At 35.4% G+C, this 20,979-nt stretch overlaps 1 protein-coding gene across 1 annotated transcript; it reads right to left on the bottom strand.

Annotated features, from left to right (window-relative positions):
* Nucleotides 1–54: 54 nt before the first annotated feature.
* Nucleotides 55–20,979, bottom strand: LOC101244201 (two pore calcium channel protein 1B). The gene is made up of 24 exons (NM_001321095.1): nt 20,721–20,979; nt 19,017–19,160; nt 18,764–18,871; nt 15,859–15,954; nt 14,180–14,304; nt 12,675–12,735; nt 12,324–12,490; nt 11,931–12,036; nt 11,712–11,789; nt 10,343–10,404; nt 9,615–9,687; nt 9,247–9,312; nt 9,027–9,170; nt 8,104–8,161; nt 6,022–6,129; nt 4,974–5,037; nt 4,113–4,281; nt 3,749–3,813; nt 3,459–3,549; nt 1,928–2,014; nt 1,375–1,455; nt 645–676; nt 447–560; nt 55–357 (listed from the first exon to the last, which is right to left on the bottom strand). Exons 1-23 carry the CDS (start codon nt 20,865–20,867, stop codon nt 473–475), a joined length of 2,220 nt encoding a protein of 739 aa, NP_001308024.1. The 5' UTR covers nt 20,868–20,979; the 3' UTR covers nt 55–357; nt 447–472.

Consider the following 20,979-nt stretch of genomic DNA (forward strand, 5'->3'; position numbering starts at 1 on the left):
AAAGTTTAGTTTAGGACACAAGACTGCTCGAAATAGAGAGAAGAAAGATGCAACTGTAAATGAAAAATCGTTTAAATCCATTCCTCATGTTTTCATTTAAATGTTTGAGAAGCAGAGTGAAAAAACTACAAACAAATCATCGTACAATATCTGAGTAATACAGCAGCGTGTGATGCTGATAAATAACATCTAGGAATGGAGTGGAACAGCTACAATCTTGTCGTAGGCTCGATGGAATTTATACACAACACATAACAATTCGCGATACATACTCATAACTAGTTGGAAATGTACATTGCCAATTTGGCTTCACCACCAAAATAACTCAACTTCTGATGTTCACAGGACTGCATAAGGCTGAGATTAAAGGAAAAAATTAACAGTTACAGAGTCGACAGATTAATCGTTTCTATCAAATTTACAATCAGAAATATTGATGAAGTTACCAGCATGAAGAAAAGGAGGAGTAAACTTATGGATCGTCATGGGAGCATTCTGTTAGTTCAGAACTCAGCATGTGATGCAGGAGGAAATCTACTCGCTGGCTCCGAGTCTTAGTGCTGTGTAATGAAAGAAGTTGCCAGTCAGATAAATGGTTTACATAAAGTTTTTCCCATATTTCAACATTAGTCAATCAAACTTACCCAACATTACGTCTCCGCTCACTTCTTGATTCCTGAATTACACAAAGAATTCAGGTTCACATGAGTACATATTATTAACAAAGACGACACTGTTAACTGTTAAGTAACAGAAAAAAGAGATGTAGATCTCCAAGATTAGTACCAATTGGTTCGTTTAATGAGGACTTGGTTCAAGACTAAAGGATCAAACAGAGGGTAGGCTAGTAGAAAAACGTAAAGTCTAGAACTGTTTTGAGGATTATAGAGTGATGAAAAAGGTTAGAATACTATTATGTATGTTCTGATAAGTGCTGTTTTTTGTAAATGCAGATTTGAATGCCGAGGGATTTAAAAATAGGAGGAAGTGAGGGAAGGTAAATAAACAGGGTTTACAGTAGGGAAAAAGAAACAAATTATACTCGGAGTTTAGGTTCGTGACATTTGTTGGAGTCATTTCCATGTGCTACAGCAGTTAGCAGTGATATTTTTGTCAATGATTTGAATAAAATGTTCTGTTTATTCTTTTTTGAAGAGTGACCAAGGCTGGTAGATCATGAAGGAATTAGTCTCTTTCTGAACTTCACTGGCTATAAATTTCACGAGTGTAAATAATAAATAGCATTTCTATGATGAAACGAAGAACTCCAACAACTCGCTAGAGTCTGCCAAGATGTTCCTGTCTGCAAATGAATACGCTAGTAATAATAGACTCGCTGCATGAGAACCAGCTGATGCAGGCTCATAAACTAACCTTGTCATCACCATCCGCACAGTTTGCTGCAGCCTCTAGATCCATTTCTGCTTGGAAAGCTTCCAAGACAAATGCTACAATCTGAAAAGAGTCCAAGCAAAGGTTAAGTAATCGTTTAGCAATTATCATTTATTGATGAAGTATTTTTTTGTCGTTTCAGCACTGGTCTTTGCTAAAGGACTATACTGAGTATAAACACATAGGATAGAAGAAAGTGTTCGAACACAAGAAAAGTAATGATAAGATCAATTAAAAAGATGCAGTATTACAACTTCTGTAATTTTAAGTTTCTAAAATATACCCCTAAATGGATTTCATTTTTTTAAAAAAACTATTTGTCACTTCCTTAGACGAGATAGGGTATTTCTGGGCCACTTCTTTTAAAACGAGGGGTAGATCAACTCTAAATTGCTTAGTTGAGATGTCTGACATGGCTTGGTAATGTGTAAACATATTTAATTGATATCTTCTCAGATGTAACATACTGTAAAGGAACTAAATCCCTTCCACTTCTAGAGCCCAGGTTTTGCAAAAAGTAGACATGGATACTTACCAAATTCAACAGCCACAAAACTGAGATAAGATAGAAGCTGACGAAGTAGACATAAGTCCAGGCAGTCCCCGTTAGTTCCTTGTAGCTCTGAAATGTTTAGGCAATTATTATCAGCTATTCAGACCACCCATGTTAGGAAAGAAGGTAGGTTAAAACTGTCAAAATGGCATTAATCATCTCGATACTCTTTACATTAGCACAATAAAGCAGAACGCATGAAGGATGCAACAACTTGTAACAACTAAGATCTTACTACATGTTACTCAAAGTTATTAATAAGTTCTCAACATTCATTGAATCCTCACATAATTTATACTTGTAAAGAAAGTCCAGTTTGAGCACGAACAGGTTAAACGTACAGGTTAACCCTCAAAAAAGCACCAAGAGAAACCAAACAAATAACTTACAGAATACAAAAAATAAAAGAAACAATATTTGTGATATTGATAGAACATTGATATTTAAACCACATACAGAAGGATGATCAATAGTATTTGCATGGCACAAACCACTCAAACATCTAGCCAAGTGTCTTTGACTTCCATCTGTTTGATGTGCACACATTAAGTAGACAAAAAGAAATACTCTCCTCTCTCAAAATCGTTAATTACCTCATACATAATAATTACAATCTCAAAGCTGAGGAAATATTCTTGGATAACAGAAATATCTTCAGTATATGTTCTTGTGCATATAAACATTATGAAAGAATCTGAGCGTTATCCTAATTGTTGAATAGTCTTAGATTAGCGTACAACTTTTGAAAACCATTACATAGTTGTCCAGGATATTGTATATCTACAATATCTCCCCGCATACGTAACCTGATTATAGAGTTCATGAACCAGACTTTAAAGTGTCTATAAAGGTCTACCAAGAATAGGGTCAGATACATGCTAAAATACTTGATTATTTGTTATTGCTATTTGTTCTCTTCTTAGTTGTTTCCAGCATGACTTATTCACTACTATAGTTGCTATAAGTACTTGATTTTTGATAGGCTTTACTTGAGCCAAGGGTCTATCAAACCAATCTCTAACCTTCAATAAATATGGGTAAGGCTGCATGCACACCACCCTCCCCAGACCCCACTTGTGGGATTTCACTGTTGTTATTGTCCAGTACTCCAGAACCATAGAAAATCCTAATCCAAATGATGTTCGCACTGTAAACCTCTTACAAATATGTTTATTGTCTCTAGGATTCTCATTTTATAAACCACAATTTCATCTCAATTGTCTAGGTGAATCTTTCCTCAAACGAATTCATTTTACACTCTGTAAAGACATGTATCACAGAACTGAGGAAACACAACAAAATTAGAAAAGGACAGCCACTTAAGGATTAGGCTAGGCTCCAGTCACCAAAGTCATCATCCTTGGAACCTATTTTGAAGGTGTCCTATTGGTTCCTTTAAAGGTAAGAAAAATACATGACTGATCTATGAAGAATATGCATCATAAAAGATGACCATACATATAAAAGATAGTTCTTCAAAGCGGTAATTGAGAAAATCCTAAAATCACGATACCTGCATCCACACTTGCCAATTTCCCATCACCAATATGTTGAAAACTGTGACCATGCCACTTGGATAGTCATTGAAGTTAAAAAGCAAATAGCTTGGATTGTCAAGATAACAAAGTTGATCGACTTCCAAGTGGGAACACTACAAGAATATGCAACAATAAAATATGGATCTTCATATTAAATGATAAAATTGTTTCTCCCAAGAAGATTTTTATGAAATGACAAAAAGTTGTCCCCTTGTCCTTTATTTTTCTGTAGAATGCTCTAATTTCACCATTGACAAAAGGATACTCATTATCAGAAAGCTCAGTTTGGGCTAAATTGGGGTTTCCAGCGTTGACAATCCCACCAAAGATCTGCACAAGTTAAAAAAAGTAACTAAGGGTGAAAGGAAGAAAAAGGATAGGAAAAGAGTAGACAGACAATACTTCAACATCGATAAAGAAAATGTGAGTAAAAGCTATTTCAGTTTCTTGTATGATGCCATATTGACTAAGACCTACAGGCAAAGGCAATCTAACAGAGAGAAAAATAAATCTAATGACAACGAGAACTTCACAATAATTAAAAACAGAGTTCAGACGAGAGGAATAAAATCTTAATGGAGTTATCAGCATAGTAATAGGCTAATAGCAACCACAAAGGTCAAATATACCTGTAAACCAAGAGAGCAATAAAAGCACAAGATGCAGAATATGGTCCCCAAGTACGGCATCAGACTTGGTATGAGGGTCAAAAATGTGGCAACAAAAGCACGATATCGCTCTACGTGCAGCAAGAGTCTCATTAATCGTAACATTCTTGCGATAAGAAGATAACGAATCCTGTAAGCACCATAGACACGAAGCATTTAGTCTATCCATAAGAAAGGAGTGCTAAATTGTAAAACATCAGAAAGAGAAGACACTGAGAAAACTCTAAGCACCCAATAATGGGTTTCTCATTCTGTTACAGACGCATTCTAATTAAGAAACCATACTCCCAATAAGGGGTTCCTCATTCTCTTACAGATGCATTCTAAGTGAATATTCTATGTGATTTCTTTTTCAAGTACAAAAAATCTAGATTTGTATGAATTTACAAACATATTCACTTGATATTTTGACCACTTATCATCCTTTTGGAGACCATAAAAAGCAAATAATGTATTATGGTCAATCCAGGTTCATCATCATTATAAGCAAAGGTCACACAAGCCACAAAAGGATAATTAAGAATTTTTCTAATCATTCTCTAGCTATAATATCTAAATCTTATTAACGCCTCACTTCAAGAATAGCATCCAGAAGTCAGAACACAGCACATAGAAAAAAAAAGAATCATAGATCCATCTTTTTGAGGAAGAAAAACAGAAATCAAATCATGGAGCCAAGCATCTTTTTCTTGCCTCCAAAAAGTCTTTTACTTGTACATGGTAATATATTCAGCAAAATAATTGAAGTACTCAAGAATTGCCAGAAACAACAGCAGACAATTTGGCAGAATTGCAAGAGCAAAATAATTTAGAGGCCTTTACCATTCTCCATTGGACAAAAAGGTCAGATCATCAGGGGCTACAAAAGTAGCTGTTTCTCCAATAACTGTGAAAATCAAATTCATCCGTTAAACCAGTTAAATCCAGTAAGTGCAGAAAAATAGCTATCTCACTATGTGCAGAAAAGTGAGAAGTGTCAATTAATGCAAAGAACTTGACAAGCAGTAGCACTGTTGACTAGGTTCACATTATTATTAGAAAAAAAGATCACTCTTAAACACCAAGAGAAAATATAGGCAGTAGTGCACCATATTTTAGACAAAAGACAAACAACCACCTCTAATAAATGAAGTGAAATCATGGAATTGGACGTATCTTCAGAGGATTCCTTATTTCTTGACCTCTATCATTACTGTTAATATCTCTGAAGATATGGCCTTTGGGCCTAACTCAACCGCAAAAACGAACTCATGCAGCGAGGATTACCCAAGACCAAAACCACAACTGTTCCCTCAACCAATGTGGGACTTAACACTCCCAAATGCTCAGGACTCAACTGGAGGGTGGGTTAAGGGCTTAGTTGCGCGGACTCTTCACTTTTGATGCCGCACCCGTCTCGGATTCTTCAAAAATACACTACTTTTGGAGAATCTGACACACACCCTTTGGCATTTTTGAAGAGTCCGAGCACCATAGGTTAAGGGGTCCAAAATTGTGTAACACAACAATAGGGACCAATAGGTCTGGCTCTGATACCATGAGAAGAAAATGGACCCTGGGCGCAACTCAGCCCTCAAAAACTAACCCGTGAATTGAGGATTGTCCAGGACCATAATCACAGTCCATTCCCTAAACCAACATGGGACTTAAAAAAACTACAAGCGTTATCAAACAAAGGTGAGGTAATATAGCGTATTTCAAATGACACTTTCAGATACAGCCTTACATATGTTATAAATTGAATATAAAGAGAGAGATCTGAAATACAATTATGAGCCAAACAATTTGAAATGTAAATCCAAGTGCCAACACAGTACTTGATATAAAATTTAATCAAGAGAATTCAGGCTTCAATACTTTTGAAACCTACCAATGACCCAAGTGACGATAAAATCAAATTGATTTTGACCATCCCTCCAATAGTTCTCAAAACCGTAAGTGTACACTTTTAGTGCCATCTCGATAACATACAGCCAGCCTGTGCAACAAAATAGAAAATGGTAAAATCCCAAATATGCTCAACCCAAAGAGTATGCACAACACCACAATTTTAAGATGACAGTTGTGAAGATCAATGCTTGATGCCAAAAGAGGCACCACCATAATGATAGGATAAGAAACTTAAATTTCCATATAAACTTAAATTTCATTACACATAAATTGACTGTAGAAGACAACTGTCAAGTCTAAGGATGAGAACACAAAGTATCTAATTATTTAATATCAATACCCTTACCATTTCCCCTAGTGTCTTTATGCCTTGAAGAGAAATTTCATTTTTTTCCCAAGCTCTAAGCAGGACGAGAACGGCTTAACTTTTGCTAGTTATCAGTAGGATTATTTGATGGTCAAAAGAGCGTAAAACTGCTTTTGGCTACATGAATCTAAAGAGGTTCAGAAGCAACAAGAGACTGCATAACAAGTGAATATTGTTGCTAATCTAGCTTGGTATTTTCAGTTGGATTAAACATTTTTCAGGCATCTTAAGTGAGACGATAAAAAAAAAAGGAACATCCATAAGCCTTTTTTTTAATAAAATAATGGTAATAGTTATATAAATATCAACAGGTATACTACACAAAATTGTATGGCCCCTCAAAAGTAAGGCTTAATTACAACAAGGGATCCAATCTACTTTGCTACTTACAGACTATCTAAAACACCAAAAATATCTTCAGTTTGTATTAACTTTTCCCGTTTACACCAAAAAAAAAAGGCTTAAGAATGAACTTCTGGATGTTGCATTGCTTGTCCTTAAAACATCTATGATTCCTTTCTCCCCAAACAAACCACCAAATATGCTGGGATGATCTTCCACTTAACCCTCCTTTTCTTGTTATATCATTTTAACACCTTCTTAATGCTTCCTGCCTCCGGGCATCACCTACTTAATTTTCCTTAGGTTGATAAAATAAATTCCATAACTGATCTGCCCATTTACAATGTACAAAAAAAGGCTAATTGTCTCTGCCTATTCACCACATAGGTAACATTTGGAGCATCGTTGAATTCCTCTCGTAGTGAACATCCATGAGCCGTAATGTGGGTTCTTTGGAGAGAGCTATGAGACCATTTGAAGGGGCTGAACAAAAATCTCAGTATTGTAATGGGAACTTGAACCTAGGACCGTACAGGTTTTTCCTGTACCTATCAACTAGTTGGTGCTTCAAGTGTAAACACTCAGGGGAGGACGTGGATCATCTCTTACTACATTGATAGGTAACGTCACATCTGTGGTGAGAACTAAATGGATGGCTCGTCAGTTCAAGAATCACTTGAGTATTGTGAAGGATGCCTTATTCAGTGGGGTCTTTAGAGGACAGAAGAGCAGACATGGGATTTTGCTCTATAGGCACTTATGTAAATCGTATGGAGGGAAAGGAATAGGAAAATTTTTGAACGGAAAGAAGATGAGTTTCTACATCTGAGGAATAGCCTCCTACTTTAATGTCTTTTTGACGAAACCATGAGGTTACTATTTGTATAGAATATTGCGTGTGTCTAGTAGAGAACCATATCTTTCTGTAACTTCTCTATATTTTGTGTACCTATTGTATACAAAAGGTGGTGCACGGTTAAGAACTGATTTAACAATATTAAAGTCAAATCTCAAGAACTTAAATAAGAAATCCAATTCAACCGAGATAATTGCTAGGACAAAGGAAAATTTTTAATATTTGACATATCAAATAAAAATGCAAAATACAACCAACAAAATTCAGAAGCCATATATTTATATTTACTCTATCTTAAACTAATTAACCCTCTAGTAGGTATGGTTGATATATTTAATGCAAACGGCAACCAGAGCTGATACCACTAACATAAAACCATCTGGATAACTTTCTACCTATTGGGGCAAACCTAGAACCAAAATCAGATGAATAAAAAAGCAGATATCAAATTTCTAGAAATATTGGTGCCAAGCCCTGAAATTCGTCATGGGACTTACCAAATGTGAACTCCACCTTCTGCCAAAAGGTTTGACCTGAGTTGTTCTGAATATCGAGCTAGAATTCACCAACAACAGAACAAGTCAGTGAGCTTCATACTGAACTTAGAAAAGATGCAAGCAAAAACAATGTGAAAAGTGGGGGATATTTCTTCAGTTGTTAGTCCTCATCTCAGGTATTTTATTATATGTAAAAGCACAAAATTCACCATCCAAACAAAAGATTTCCTCATTAACATCCATGAAAGTAAGAAATAAGTGAAACATCAAGCATATGAGGATCTTGATTTATTGATTTTTGGGTGAGAATGTTGATTCTTTCCTCAAAACTCAGTTGGTCAGTAAGATGTGCCAGTCCTTTCAAATATAAATGATTTGGAAGAGGAGGTTTCTCTGAGGTACTTAGGCAGAAAATTGTTTGGTGGCACTACGTTATTCTAATCAGACATAGAAGAACAACCCACCTCCTTGCTGTTGCATCCACACAATACTGAAAGCACCAGACAGAAAACAAAGTAGAAAGGATAAAAGTTCCTTGGTTGTTCAGGTTCAATGTTCAGCTCATGTTTGGGTGGAGTCAGGAGGTACTCATCCTTATAACAAAGGGAAGGATGCCAGTCATGCCACACTAAGCTTGATTCAAGATCACAGTTTTAACCATTGGGTAGTTGCTAGTTATGACTTGGTCATGGGATCAGTGGTTGGTAATTTAATCATAACGTATATTCTCCATTTCATTTTACTTCATAGACATGATGTTTCAATAATTAACAGATCAGATACCAAAAGGAGTTAGTATCACTTCATAAGTTCAAATTAGACAACCACTAACAGACCTATATACTGGGGCTACCTTAAGCATAGAAATATGATCCATTTGCATCCAAAATCCAACTAGAAATTGTACAGAGTTTGATTCATACCGTGGTTTCAATAATAACAGCAACAAGATTGACCAGGAGAACGGACACTATTATGTACTCAAATGTATCGCCACGGACGAAGTCTCTCAACTTCTCAGATGCTGCTGAATGATAGAAATTCGGACATGCTTCAAAGATTGGCAGCTGCAATAGAAAACAGAACATGAAGGATTCTCTGGTATAACCTTCAAACTGTAATTGAAAGGGTAACTGGACTCACTGAATCTTCCTTCTGAAATCTTAGTCCGATTGCAGTGCACAGATCGGCAAATTCTTCCAAATTTATCTGCATTTGACACAGAGAGAATTCATGAGAAGAGTGAAAACAAAAATGAAGATGGAATTTTTAGTGACTGAGAAGATTTCATTCATGAAAAGGATCAGATTCCTATAATTCAGACAATCCATCTGGTTCCACGAAAAATATGAGAAACTTGAAGTTTTTAGACTCGAGAGATCTAACAAACTTGAAATGGTAAGGTACAAGATAGATGTGCTTATTGTTTAGAATCAAGCTCTGGTGCTAAGTCATTCAACTTCATCACCAATTTCAAGAAGACACCAAGTATTGATAGGATTCGTAAGTACCTTAAAGTCACCAGTATCATCCAGCTCATTGAATATTGACTCAAAATCATCTCCTGATATTTTTGGCAATGTTCTGAAGACATTTAATGATAATGTATCAGTGCCTACTGTGGAACCTTGATAGATATACGTGAAAGAAAAAGTGCAGGACATATTTATGATGCCAAGGAGAAGATAACATAAGTCAATACCAACAAAGCAGTATCTCAAATAGGAAGAGACAAGAAATATAATTATATAACACAAGTCAATACCAACAGAGAAATCATAGATGTTTTGAGAATAGGAACGACAACATGGAGAAAGTCAAGCTTAAGTGTATTTTGTTGTTCTGTTTTTGGTGTACAAATGTCTATTCCAAGAAGACTGAGTCAATCATAGAAGTATTAGGGTCCATATAGATTTTGGTTCAGCTTTGGGGTAGAATTTACTTCCATTCTACTTATTTGTAAATATAGTTTTTTCAGTACTACCTAAGTAGACTTGAATACAAATGTAACCAGTTTCAAAGAAAAAAATAAAAAACTTTACAGCCAGCATGTTGATCTGGATTTTGTAAAACAGCTTTATCCAGTTCAAGTTGTGACTGCTAGGTCAATTTCAGTTTCAAGGAAGGCAGTAAGATCCACACCACAAAAAGAAGACAATTAGTGAAAACAACTGGAGCATAGCTGCAGAACCTCTGTGTCAGAAATGCATTGCAAGGTCATGTGGAGAATGAACTTTACCTGTATTTGTTAAGTTCCTCAAACAGAAGGATACATTGCTTCTTGTCGAGGACCCCAGTGTTCTGCCAATGACAAAACAATACAACTTTAAAAGGAATGTCAACCAATACGTTTAAGGACACACAAAAACCATTTTGAATCTTATATTTAAGATCAAATTTGGTGGATCTTTTGACATTATATCTCTAGATTACTAGGTAGGGGGAAGAAGTTCATAAATCAAAATACTTAATTAAATTCTTGAATACAACAGAAATCTATGAAAGTATTTAATCCTTTTCCATTAGTTCTTTCTGCCTTCACCCTCTGTCGCTCTCTATCTCTCTCTCTACCTATGCATACTTACATACAGTTATTCATGTTAAAACGGGCCGGACCAGCACTTAAAATGGATCACAGGCTAGGCTGGGCCAGTTACTGCTTTAAATGGTCCATGAGACAATGGCCATTGACAAACAAATCCAGTACTTAAAATGGTCTGCATGGGTCCAATTATATATAGATAGGTAGAGCCCGTCAAAATTGGGTCCCCAACACATTTACATGTCCAACTTCCACTTTGTTGTGTTAAATATATTTTTCTGTAAAAATTATTAATAGTAAATTGTAATTTAAAATATTAGTGCGGATACCAAAATTTGAAGAAAAGGAAAACCACAAATTTCATTAAATATATAGGAGTTTAAACTACAATCACATGAAAGTTGAAACATAAAATTTGAATGTCATAACACGGAATCTACTAAAACTTGAAAACAATAACTCTTTCTCACCTGGCCAGGCTAACCTGTATATTGGTTACTGGTACCAGGCTAGTTCACTAAAAATAGGACAGACAGATACTTAAACTCTATTGTCTTCATTCATGAAAGAGAAGCAAGGAGGAAAGTATCAAACTCTATTATGTCTTTTAAACACCTATGCCAGTTGATCTACCTGTTTCTGCATATGAGTGTACCAGAAGGTGTTTGTCCAATAGAATCATGTGGAACCGTACCAACTACCTTTTTCTAGTTCTCAAAATAATCTATCTTCTAATACTGAAAAAGAAAATTCACATCACATTAATAGAATTATTACTTTATCAAGAAAACATAATCCCTCTTCGTTTTGGTGCTAGATTACATTTGCTCTAAATTTGATCTGTGGAGCAGAAAGGCAGGCAACTACATATGCTATACTGAATGCTTACATGATATTTGAGAGTGAGAAGATTTTTATTGACTGCAATTACTGCCACTCTTTGGGAAAAGGAAGAACAAGGATAGAAGCTTCTCTTTCATGGGTAAAAGGAAGGAAGAGAAGGATATTTAATACATGTAAACCACAGAAACTTAATAGGAGAGCAAGTTATGAAGTATCGACTCACGCTGTCATCAATCAAGCTAAATGCTTTCTTCAAAGTCCTTAGCTTCCGTCGATCTTTTTCAGCTACTTGTTTTACAAGCTACACCAAAAGAGAAAAAAATAAATCTATAAATATATACGTGCAAAGTGAAGAATCTACAGGAAAAGTACGAGCTATGGAAACAATAACATGATGGCAATGATTTCCAATAACTCGAAGCAAAACAATGGAAGACCTTACCTCACTTTTGAAGCTATCATATACAACAGCAAGAACTAAGTTGGTAACAAAGTAAACGCCCAATAGCACGTATAGAACAAAAAACAAGCAATACCACCGTGATTCCCTGAAAGGAAAAATACGAACTACAGGTTTCAAGACGAAAATAAATGCAAACACTAAGTAAGCAAGCTTGACGACGAGAGCAAAATGTATTCAGATGGTGCTCTTGTTATGAAGGTGAGAGACACCTATCTTTAATTGTAGCCAAAAACATAACCAAAATTCAGAGATTTTAATGGAAAAAACCAATCCTGTTTTTTTACACACAAAGCTTCTACTGCTAGGTAAACTTCAATGATATTATAGCAATTATTTTAAAGGGATCTAAAGACAATTTTCCAAGGCACTCACTTGTATGCAGGAATCCAGACATCTGGGTTGTTTGATGTGGTGAATAAAACAAACATTTGGTACAGCGTAGTGCCATATGAAGTAAACATTGTTTTCCCCTGCTGTGTGTCTTCAAAGAAGACATATGCTAACCAGCTCGAGAATAGAAGAAATAACGCAGTTAAAGCCTGCAGAGGATGAAAAAGAACATAGACAAAAAGAGAAGGGTTTGGGTTAGCAATAGTTGGAGAATGGACGTACCATGATAATATTCACGTGCGGAATTTTTAGATTATCATATCATCTAGCATGTTGTGTCTGAAGCTATGCTATGAAAATAACCATTAACCCTCAAAAACAAGGATAACTAACCACAACATTAAGGTAGGTCCGAAACATTCCTGCAAGGATGAAGAAGCTATCTCGTAATTCCCTATTGTCAAAAGTATGAAATTAAGATCAGATTAGCAACAACAGCTCAGAAACCAAGTCAATCAAGAAGAATAAAGTGCTGGATGTGGACCCAACTTGCCATCTTTCTGAACCTTAAAAAGGGAGAACAAGAGAAGGAACATCTAGTGGATTACACTGCTTAGGCATCATCATTTATTTGCAGTTAATGGAGGCTTTATCTGAATCATTCAGATCTCAAGCTATTAAGTGTGTGCATGTGTGTTTTTCCTTGGAACAACAACTTATTAGCTCTTCATAAGTCTGAAACATTCAAATCTTGTATAGTATTAAAATCATTAAATGTTCACTTAAAGATTCCTAGAAATGTTTACATTTTATCAGTACTGTATTTATTATCACAGCTAACTACCGCAGCAGCAGCCTGCCACTACCCCCTACCAATCACCACCATTACCAGACACCACCACACAACTACCAGTGACTACCTCCACAACCTTCCATCATCAGACTCCACCGTACAACAACCACCTCCACCACTATACTCCATTGCAGAGCCATTATCATCATCAACCACCACCACTTGCCTCCACTGTACGATCACCAACAAATGCAGCAGCATATGTAGGGGTTAGGAAAATTCATGTTCTTACCTAACTGGTGTTCTATAGTTTACATCAATTCAAAGCGGGTGGTCTTTCCTATACAATCGATGTCCTTGACATCATATGCACTATTAACATGTCACTGATAAACAGTGGAAATGACTATGAATATGCATCAGCATGAATGAGTCCATATAAAGCATCATAATTTTAAAAAAATTATAACTAAAACATGATTTGAATTAGAGGGCATTCTCATTCTCAGAAGAATAGTTGTGATTACTATAACTTATGCAGACAATCGAATTTTTACAAGTCAGGTGCATGTCCAAGACATACTTTACACATTTGAAGCTCATCCAACAAGTCGAAGGTCGCAGCATGATCAGAGAGAGAGAGGGGACAGAGTGATTAAATTTAAAATCATATCTAGACACTTCCATTCATTTCAAAAGTTGATAAAAGGCAGAAATTTCACAGAACCACAAAAGATCAGGCCCACCCTTCCTTGGTGAGGGTGAGTAGGGTGCAAAAGCATTATGGACAATGAAAGAATATAAGCATGAAAATATAATTGATTAACAGCAGTAGAAGAAAATGCTAAGACTTAATATTTGGGGAAACAAGAGCCAAAAAACTCACTTCTTTACATTCCTTCACATATAATGCGTATAAAAATCATATTCCCAGTAAGGATTATATGTTCACATTTTCAAGTAAGAGAAAAAGACAACTAGAAAAGAAAATTGTGACACCACTTGGAGGGAGAAGTCTGGTTAAGAAAGTTAAAACATAAACATCAATAATGAGGTAGTGACTAGAATTGGAAAATCAATGAGCAGTGATTCTACTATGACGCACCTAATATTCAAAATAAAGAACACCACACGGAGATAGGATGCAATACGGAATGGAAGATAATAGAAGTCTGCTAGAAAGAGAATGTAGACCACAATATCCGCAACCAAGATTAACAGCAAAACGACCTGAAATATCAAGACAAACAAGAACGACATTGTTATTAACTAAATTTTACTATCACTTCCTATGAAAGTTTTAAGCAACCTAGGATTCACCAGTTCCAACGAACCTTCCCAAAAAAAAATTCCTCAAAATCATTATGAAAAATCTAGTTATGCAGGCTAGTTTGAACAGATAACAGTTTAAGCATAAGCACAAGAATGGCTTCTACGCAAACTTAGTGGGTTCATTAGAGAGAGAACTTCTTGTTAGAACTTACCTTCTGTGTACGAAGGAATTCAACTAAAGTACAAGGAGGAAACACGGAAAGTGCTTCTGTTAATTAAAATATACATAAGACATTATATTATATAACAAAATATTTTAATCGCCTATGCTCTACATTTTCTTTCCTCCCAACATGAGAGAAAAAAAGAATCCAAAATGAGAACTTTCTTCCGCTGTCCAATTTCATTCCCCTTTGATTTTGTCAAACCAAAGGAAATGGATAACTCCACCATTTTCTCTTCCTTTCCAATTTCTTTTTAGTCATAAAACAAGTCGATTACTATAAGTAATGGCTCTCCACATATGTGCTTTCCAAAGCAAATACTAAAGCTATAGGAAATGCTTAAGAAGATGAGTTGGATGAGGCATTAGAGATTGTGCTGCTCTTAAAAATCCTCATCTTTAATATGTCCTTGCTCTGTCACCATATGCAAGAATACCACAATAGAACGTGCCCAGAGGCAATGCATGAGAAGTCATGCTATGGTGGAATATGACCATCATCAATCAGACACCTAAGAATCTAAATATGTTAACAATGATCCATAGTTTGTCAAGTAAAATACCCAAACCAATTTGGTGCAACATCTTATTGCTATTTTTTGGTAGATCCCCAGCACTACAAAGAGCCAACAGCAATATGCACTTGGGTGATTACTTAGATGCTTCTTATTCTCTTTCCAATAAGGAGAGAAGGCCCCATCTTTTCCACCGTAATAATTTTGTTTTCTTTTTCAAATATTAATATACTCCACAAACTAACCTCCAAGAATATTTAGTGCTAAAAGAGTTACTTTTACCACTATTTGAGATTGATCTAGAATATGAGGAAAATGGGGAAGGAGTGAGGAGGAAGAGACCAACTGCAGGCTTAATTTGATGTCTTTTTTCATGATTAATTGGTATTCTTTATTTCTGTATCTAAAGAAGGGTGCTAAGTCACTCTCGATTTTGCTTTGAGGACTTGTTTTGTCAGACACCCACTGCTAACTGTTGTGAGAATTTTTTGAAAAAATGAGTTCCCAATCCCTGGTATGCATGATTCATCTTACCATGTTTTGTTTTCTTCAACTTCAGAATCTGACATATCACAACCAGATATTTCACCTTCTACTTTTAGGGAGAAGAGTGAGAAAAACAGCAATAAAAAAGCACTAAAGTTAGAGTACGACTATCTTCGCAAAAATTTTTATCTTTTACAAGGAAGAACGGAAATGTGTATTTATTTTTATAAAAAAAAATAATTACCATTCATAATGAGAGAACACAAAAGGACTGGTACCAAAATTTACCTTCAGTCTGTTGAGAAGACTTCTCCAGTAGAGATGGAAGCCTTCATATGATATTGGAAATAAAATGTGTATAACAAGAAGAAGAAGAGTAACACCCTGCAGAAGACAGTTCAAAAAAAACTGTTAGTAAGCCCAAGGTAGCCTACCCAGCTAAGTAGAAACTCTGGGGGTAATGTTGTTGTGTTTCACATACGACTACAGAAGTTCCTCTTCTGAAGCTACCTCGCTAACTACATACATGTGACAGTAATGTTTATGCTTCCAGATTTGGCCCCTATTATTCAATATTGGAAAAAAGAATTTTCCTCTTTTAACACTACCTAGTAAAGCCAGTAAAGAATAAGAACAAGAAACCCTCATGAGCAAAGTAAGCACTGTCTTAATTCTCATGTAAAATAATGCAGCTATGGTTTTAAGAATGATCAAGAAGTCCTCGTTTTCCTCATTCAAGCTTCCTACACAACAACAGCAACTACGTTTCAATTGAAAACAAGTTGAGGTCGGCTATACAAAATCACACCACTGTCCATGTCACACCATTATGCCCATCTCACTATAACTATAATAACAACAATAATGACAATACTACAAATCAATAGAAATTAACAATAATAAGCTTATTTGGTATAAAGATCTCAACTGGCATAAATTCTTTTGACAAAGACTACAAACCTCACATCAACCCTGGACCTCAAGTAAACATCCTGACATGACTAAAATGAACCCCAACTAATTGATATTGCATGAATAGATTCTCATCCCACTGTGCCAAACTTTTCGCTGGGTCTGTAGGGACTTCAAGAGATTTTTGGTCTTTCAAGACAATTTCCTTTCATATAATTCTAGGTTTACCACATTTCCTTCAAACACCTTCACTACCAGATAGTTACATAGATATAGACAGATGCAGTTGGAGGGAGACGCAGGACATAACCAAGACATTAAAAGCAACTTCTTTTGATTTATCTTCTTTTGTTTTTGAGACAAGTAACAGTTCTATTCAATAAAAACTTAGTCACCCCAGAAAAAAGTGCTAAGTTGGATACTTTACAAGCACCAAAAAGGTGCTTAAACCCTTTCCCAGAACTCTATACAATTATACATTGCCAATTTAATTTACTAACTCTCCTACTTCCCCCACATATTCTGTTTACACCAAAAAAAGAACAAGCTAAGACAATTCATCCTAATTTTCTTAATAGTAATAGTGTCTTCAAAATGTCTACCATTCCTTTCTTTCGGTTTATCTTCTATGTAAGATTCTTGCACCTTCTTGCTAAATGTGATCATTTTTAATCTTGTCAAACTCATGACTGTACATTGCTTCTTGCACCTTCTGCTAAATGAGATCATTTTTAATCGCGTCTAACTCTGTATGAACGTACATTAGCAACCGCATATCTGTGACACTCATCTTGTAGATATGATGGACTTTAGAGTCTCATTACTCCCATATAACATTGTTGGTCTATGTAGGAGCTTGTCTTTTACTTCGATAGGCATCCTACTAGAAAAACAGGTAGCACTTCTCTATTTCAACCATTCTATTTGATTTAATGTGTAACATATTCAACCATCATACATTTCATGGAATATCGAGCCTAGGTTCCCGAACTGTTTGCACTTAATCACTGCAATCCTGACTAATCTCATCTCAGCTTCACTCTTATATGTTGCTAAACTTGCAGTGCACATATTCAGTCTTACTTTTATTCTAAAACTTTTACTCTGTAAAGTATATCTCCATAGTTCAAGCTTTTGGTTTGACGCCGCCCTCGCTAGTTTTGTCAATTGTCTGCAATTAGTATACATCAACCTTATTGAATATAGTGTTACTTTATCCATAACTAGGGTATATAACTGTGTTCAAAGTCACGGTTATAGAAAACTCTTCTTGTATCACCTAATATTGTTCTCATACATGGTGGCTCTTTCATGCATATTGTTTATGTCATTTATATATTTAATATATATATAAATTCCCTTTTTCTTCTATCATCCACAAAAAACTTTTCTTTCACTAGGTCAATGAACACCATCTATAAATTTTTCTTCCTCACGCAATAAACTTCCATCAATCTTTAGCAGCAAATATATGACCTTTATTGTAGATCTACCAGGCATAAATCCAAAATGGTTCTTTATCACTTCTGTAGTGTCCCTAGTTCTACATTCTTATCACATTTTTCCTAAAATCTTATTGTTTGTTCATAATTTCAATGTCCTGATAGTTCACACAACTTTAAATATCTCTTATGTCCTATATATTGGAATCAGGATACTCCTTCTCCACTTGTTGGATATTGGTTATTCTACCACTTCTTAGTATAACATTGAATAGCTTGACCAGCCAAACTACTTCAACCTCCCCAAGACACTTCCAAACCTCTATAAGATACCTTCTATACCAGACAGCTTTTCTAATCCTCATATTTGTCATCGCATCTTTTACTTCTGACAATGTTATATTATAAGTGTTGCAAAAAATTACATCCTGCAAAGTTGTACTGATCTATAGAGTTCTCCTCATGATTTGAGTTGAACAATTGATCAAAATAGCTTCTCCCCCTTTTTCGATCTCATTATTTTAACAAAAAATATATTTTCTGCCAACATTTGCTGAGAAGTCGAGAACAGTCTTTAGTACAATTTGTCTTGTTTCCTGTAGAAACTAAATTTAAATTACCATGCAAAAGCACATGCATCAGTTTTTTATATACTAGGAGGCAACAATCTCCTAAGGCTCTTCAGGATAATCAAACTTGCAATATCTAAAACAATAAAATTCACCGTTAATTAGGCCAAATAGGAATCGTAGATGGTTCTTCTTAAAAGTTTAGCTTCTTCACATACTTCAATTAAAACCTCATATATTTAACAAACAAACCAACCACGCACAGCTTACCTCATATATAAGGGACTCAGCACCAGTCAAAAATGGCAGCTGTCCTAGATAGTAGTAGTCTCTATTATTGCATGACTCAGCTAAATGCCTGGAGCACCACAATGGTTTCTGAGCAAAAGGAACAGGAAATAAGTGATACAATAATTACCAGTTCTAAATTCAACGAACAAGTAAGAAGTATGGAGTCAATGTAACATGCAGGAAAATAACAAAGGACTGAAACTGGAATAGACAGCAAGGTAACTGTACAAACCTCAAAGAAGTTTATAAGTACTAGTGCAAGATAATTAAGTGACCAGAGGAAGTCAAAACGAGTAAACATGAAGTACAATTGTGCTGCCTTTTCAAAGCTCGTTCCCTCAAGAATTTCCTCAGGTAGACCAACGCCATCTTCAGCCTGCATGTGTAACTTCCAGGATTAATATCTCACCAAACAATTACTAAAAGGAAAACATTGAAATTTCAGCATTTATCATCCAAAAAACTAATCCCTATTTCACGTTTCAAACCATTTTTCTCAAGACTTCTCTACTAAATAACTAAATATTGTAATCTATTATGGATTAGATCATTTTATAACCGATAATCCTGTAGGTTAAATCCAGGCCTATTATATTGATACAAGAAAGTAATTGTTTGAAGGCAAACATAATAGGACATTCAGCTATAGTCCTTCAGTATAAAGGTTATATCACACTGTCTGCTTTAACTTCTTTCTCTGAAAAAAAAGAGAAGAGATTTTGTATACATAATAAAAAAGAAGAGTTATTTCCTTGAGAAAGTCATTTCTCAATAAAATTTGCCACAATGTAGTATGTTGGACATGGAATTCTTGACCAAACAAAAAAGACCTCCGCTTTCACCAGAATAGAGACAAATAAAAAAAGTCCAGTCTGAAAACATTATGCATGAACTTTTGCGAGAAGTCACTAAGTTCCTCAATGTCTTCTCTCTTTTTCTTGTTGTCTGCCCACTATATTCACCACACAATATATAGAAAAATGAACAAGCCCAGATTTTTCAGTTCTCTTTGAATCTTTAATATTTCCAGCAGCTAAATTAATTACCTTGGAAGTTGCAGACACCTGTTAGTGGTGCCTCGTCTCAGCTCAGATCTTCTAAAGTTCCCTTCTTATTTTTGGAATGGTGTACCAATTTCATTAGACACTACCCTCATTTTACCACTCTACGCATCTGATTTCAAAATTCAAATCTTTCAACAGCCCAAACACTACTACAGTACTCATACATTACATTACTACTACTCCACTATCTTTCCACAATTTTGCATAAGTATTACCTATTAAAATCTCTACTTTATTAAAGCTTTGACAAAAAAAAGGATAAATTTCACTGCGTATTCAAGAATTAAGACAAACAGATATGTCTTAGGGAGGTCAACAGTGAAAGTCAATAACCAGCCAGCGATGAAGTGTGGCTAAAACAGAACAAAGCCACAAAAGTAAGGAGACAAAACTCTTTTTCTTCTCTACTGTGCCTCATCTCGCCTCAGATCATCCAAAATTCCCTTCTTTTTTCATAATAGTATCATTATTTTCTTGAATACAACTACTAGACCCCATTATCAAAATCCAATCTTTCAACCACCCAACTACTAAAATACCAAAATCACCATTCCACTATTTCTCAAAACAACTTCCAAACTACCTATCAAGATCTCTACTTCATGAGAAACATTGACAAAGAAAGGGTCAGTAATTTATTTCACTACACAACTAAGTCAAGGAAAGAAAGACAACTAAACAAACCAGTCTTAGAGTGAAACTCAATATAACAGGTTGATTTGAAGTTAAAACCTTTGTTTCAACATACAATTTTGAAATCTTTAATAGGAATCTTGATAGCTCAGTTAGTTGACAGACTCCATATACTCCCATTTCCCCTCCCCTGCCCCAAATTTTGTATGAAAAATGAACAGTTGAGAAAAGGGTCATACAAGATCAACTAAAGCAGCAGCTTTTTGATAAGCAGATCCATGAGCAATAGCATCTCTGGGATCAAACATGGAACCAACCCTCCTCCGATTCCGAATCCGTCCCCAACTGTTGCTGCTACTCTCTCCGGGCAACAGAGATTCTTCCATAGTTGAAACTGAAGCAGAAATAACAAGAAGAAGAAGAGTTAATGGAGTAGACAAAAGGGTCGTTGATGTTCAGTTAAGATACATCTTTTATATACTTCCCAGAGAATTACAC

The sequence above is a fragment of the Solanum lycopersicum genome, chromosome 7 (assembly GCF_036512215.1).
Source record: "Solanum lycopersicum chromosome 7, SLM_r2.1".
Classification (NCBI taxonomy): domain Eukaryota; kingdom Viridiplantae; phylum Streptophyta; class Magnoliopsida; order Solanales; family Solanaceae; genus Solanum; species Solanum lycopersicum.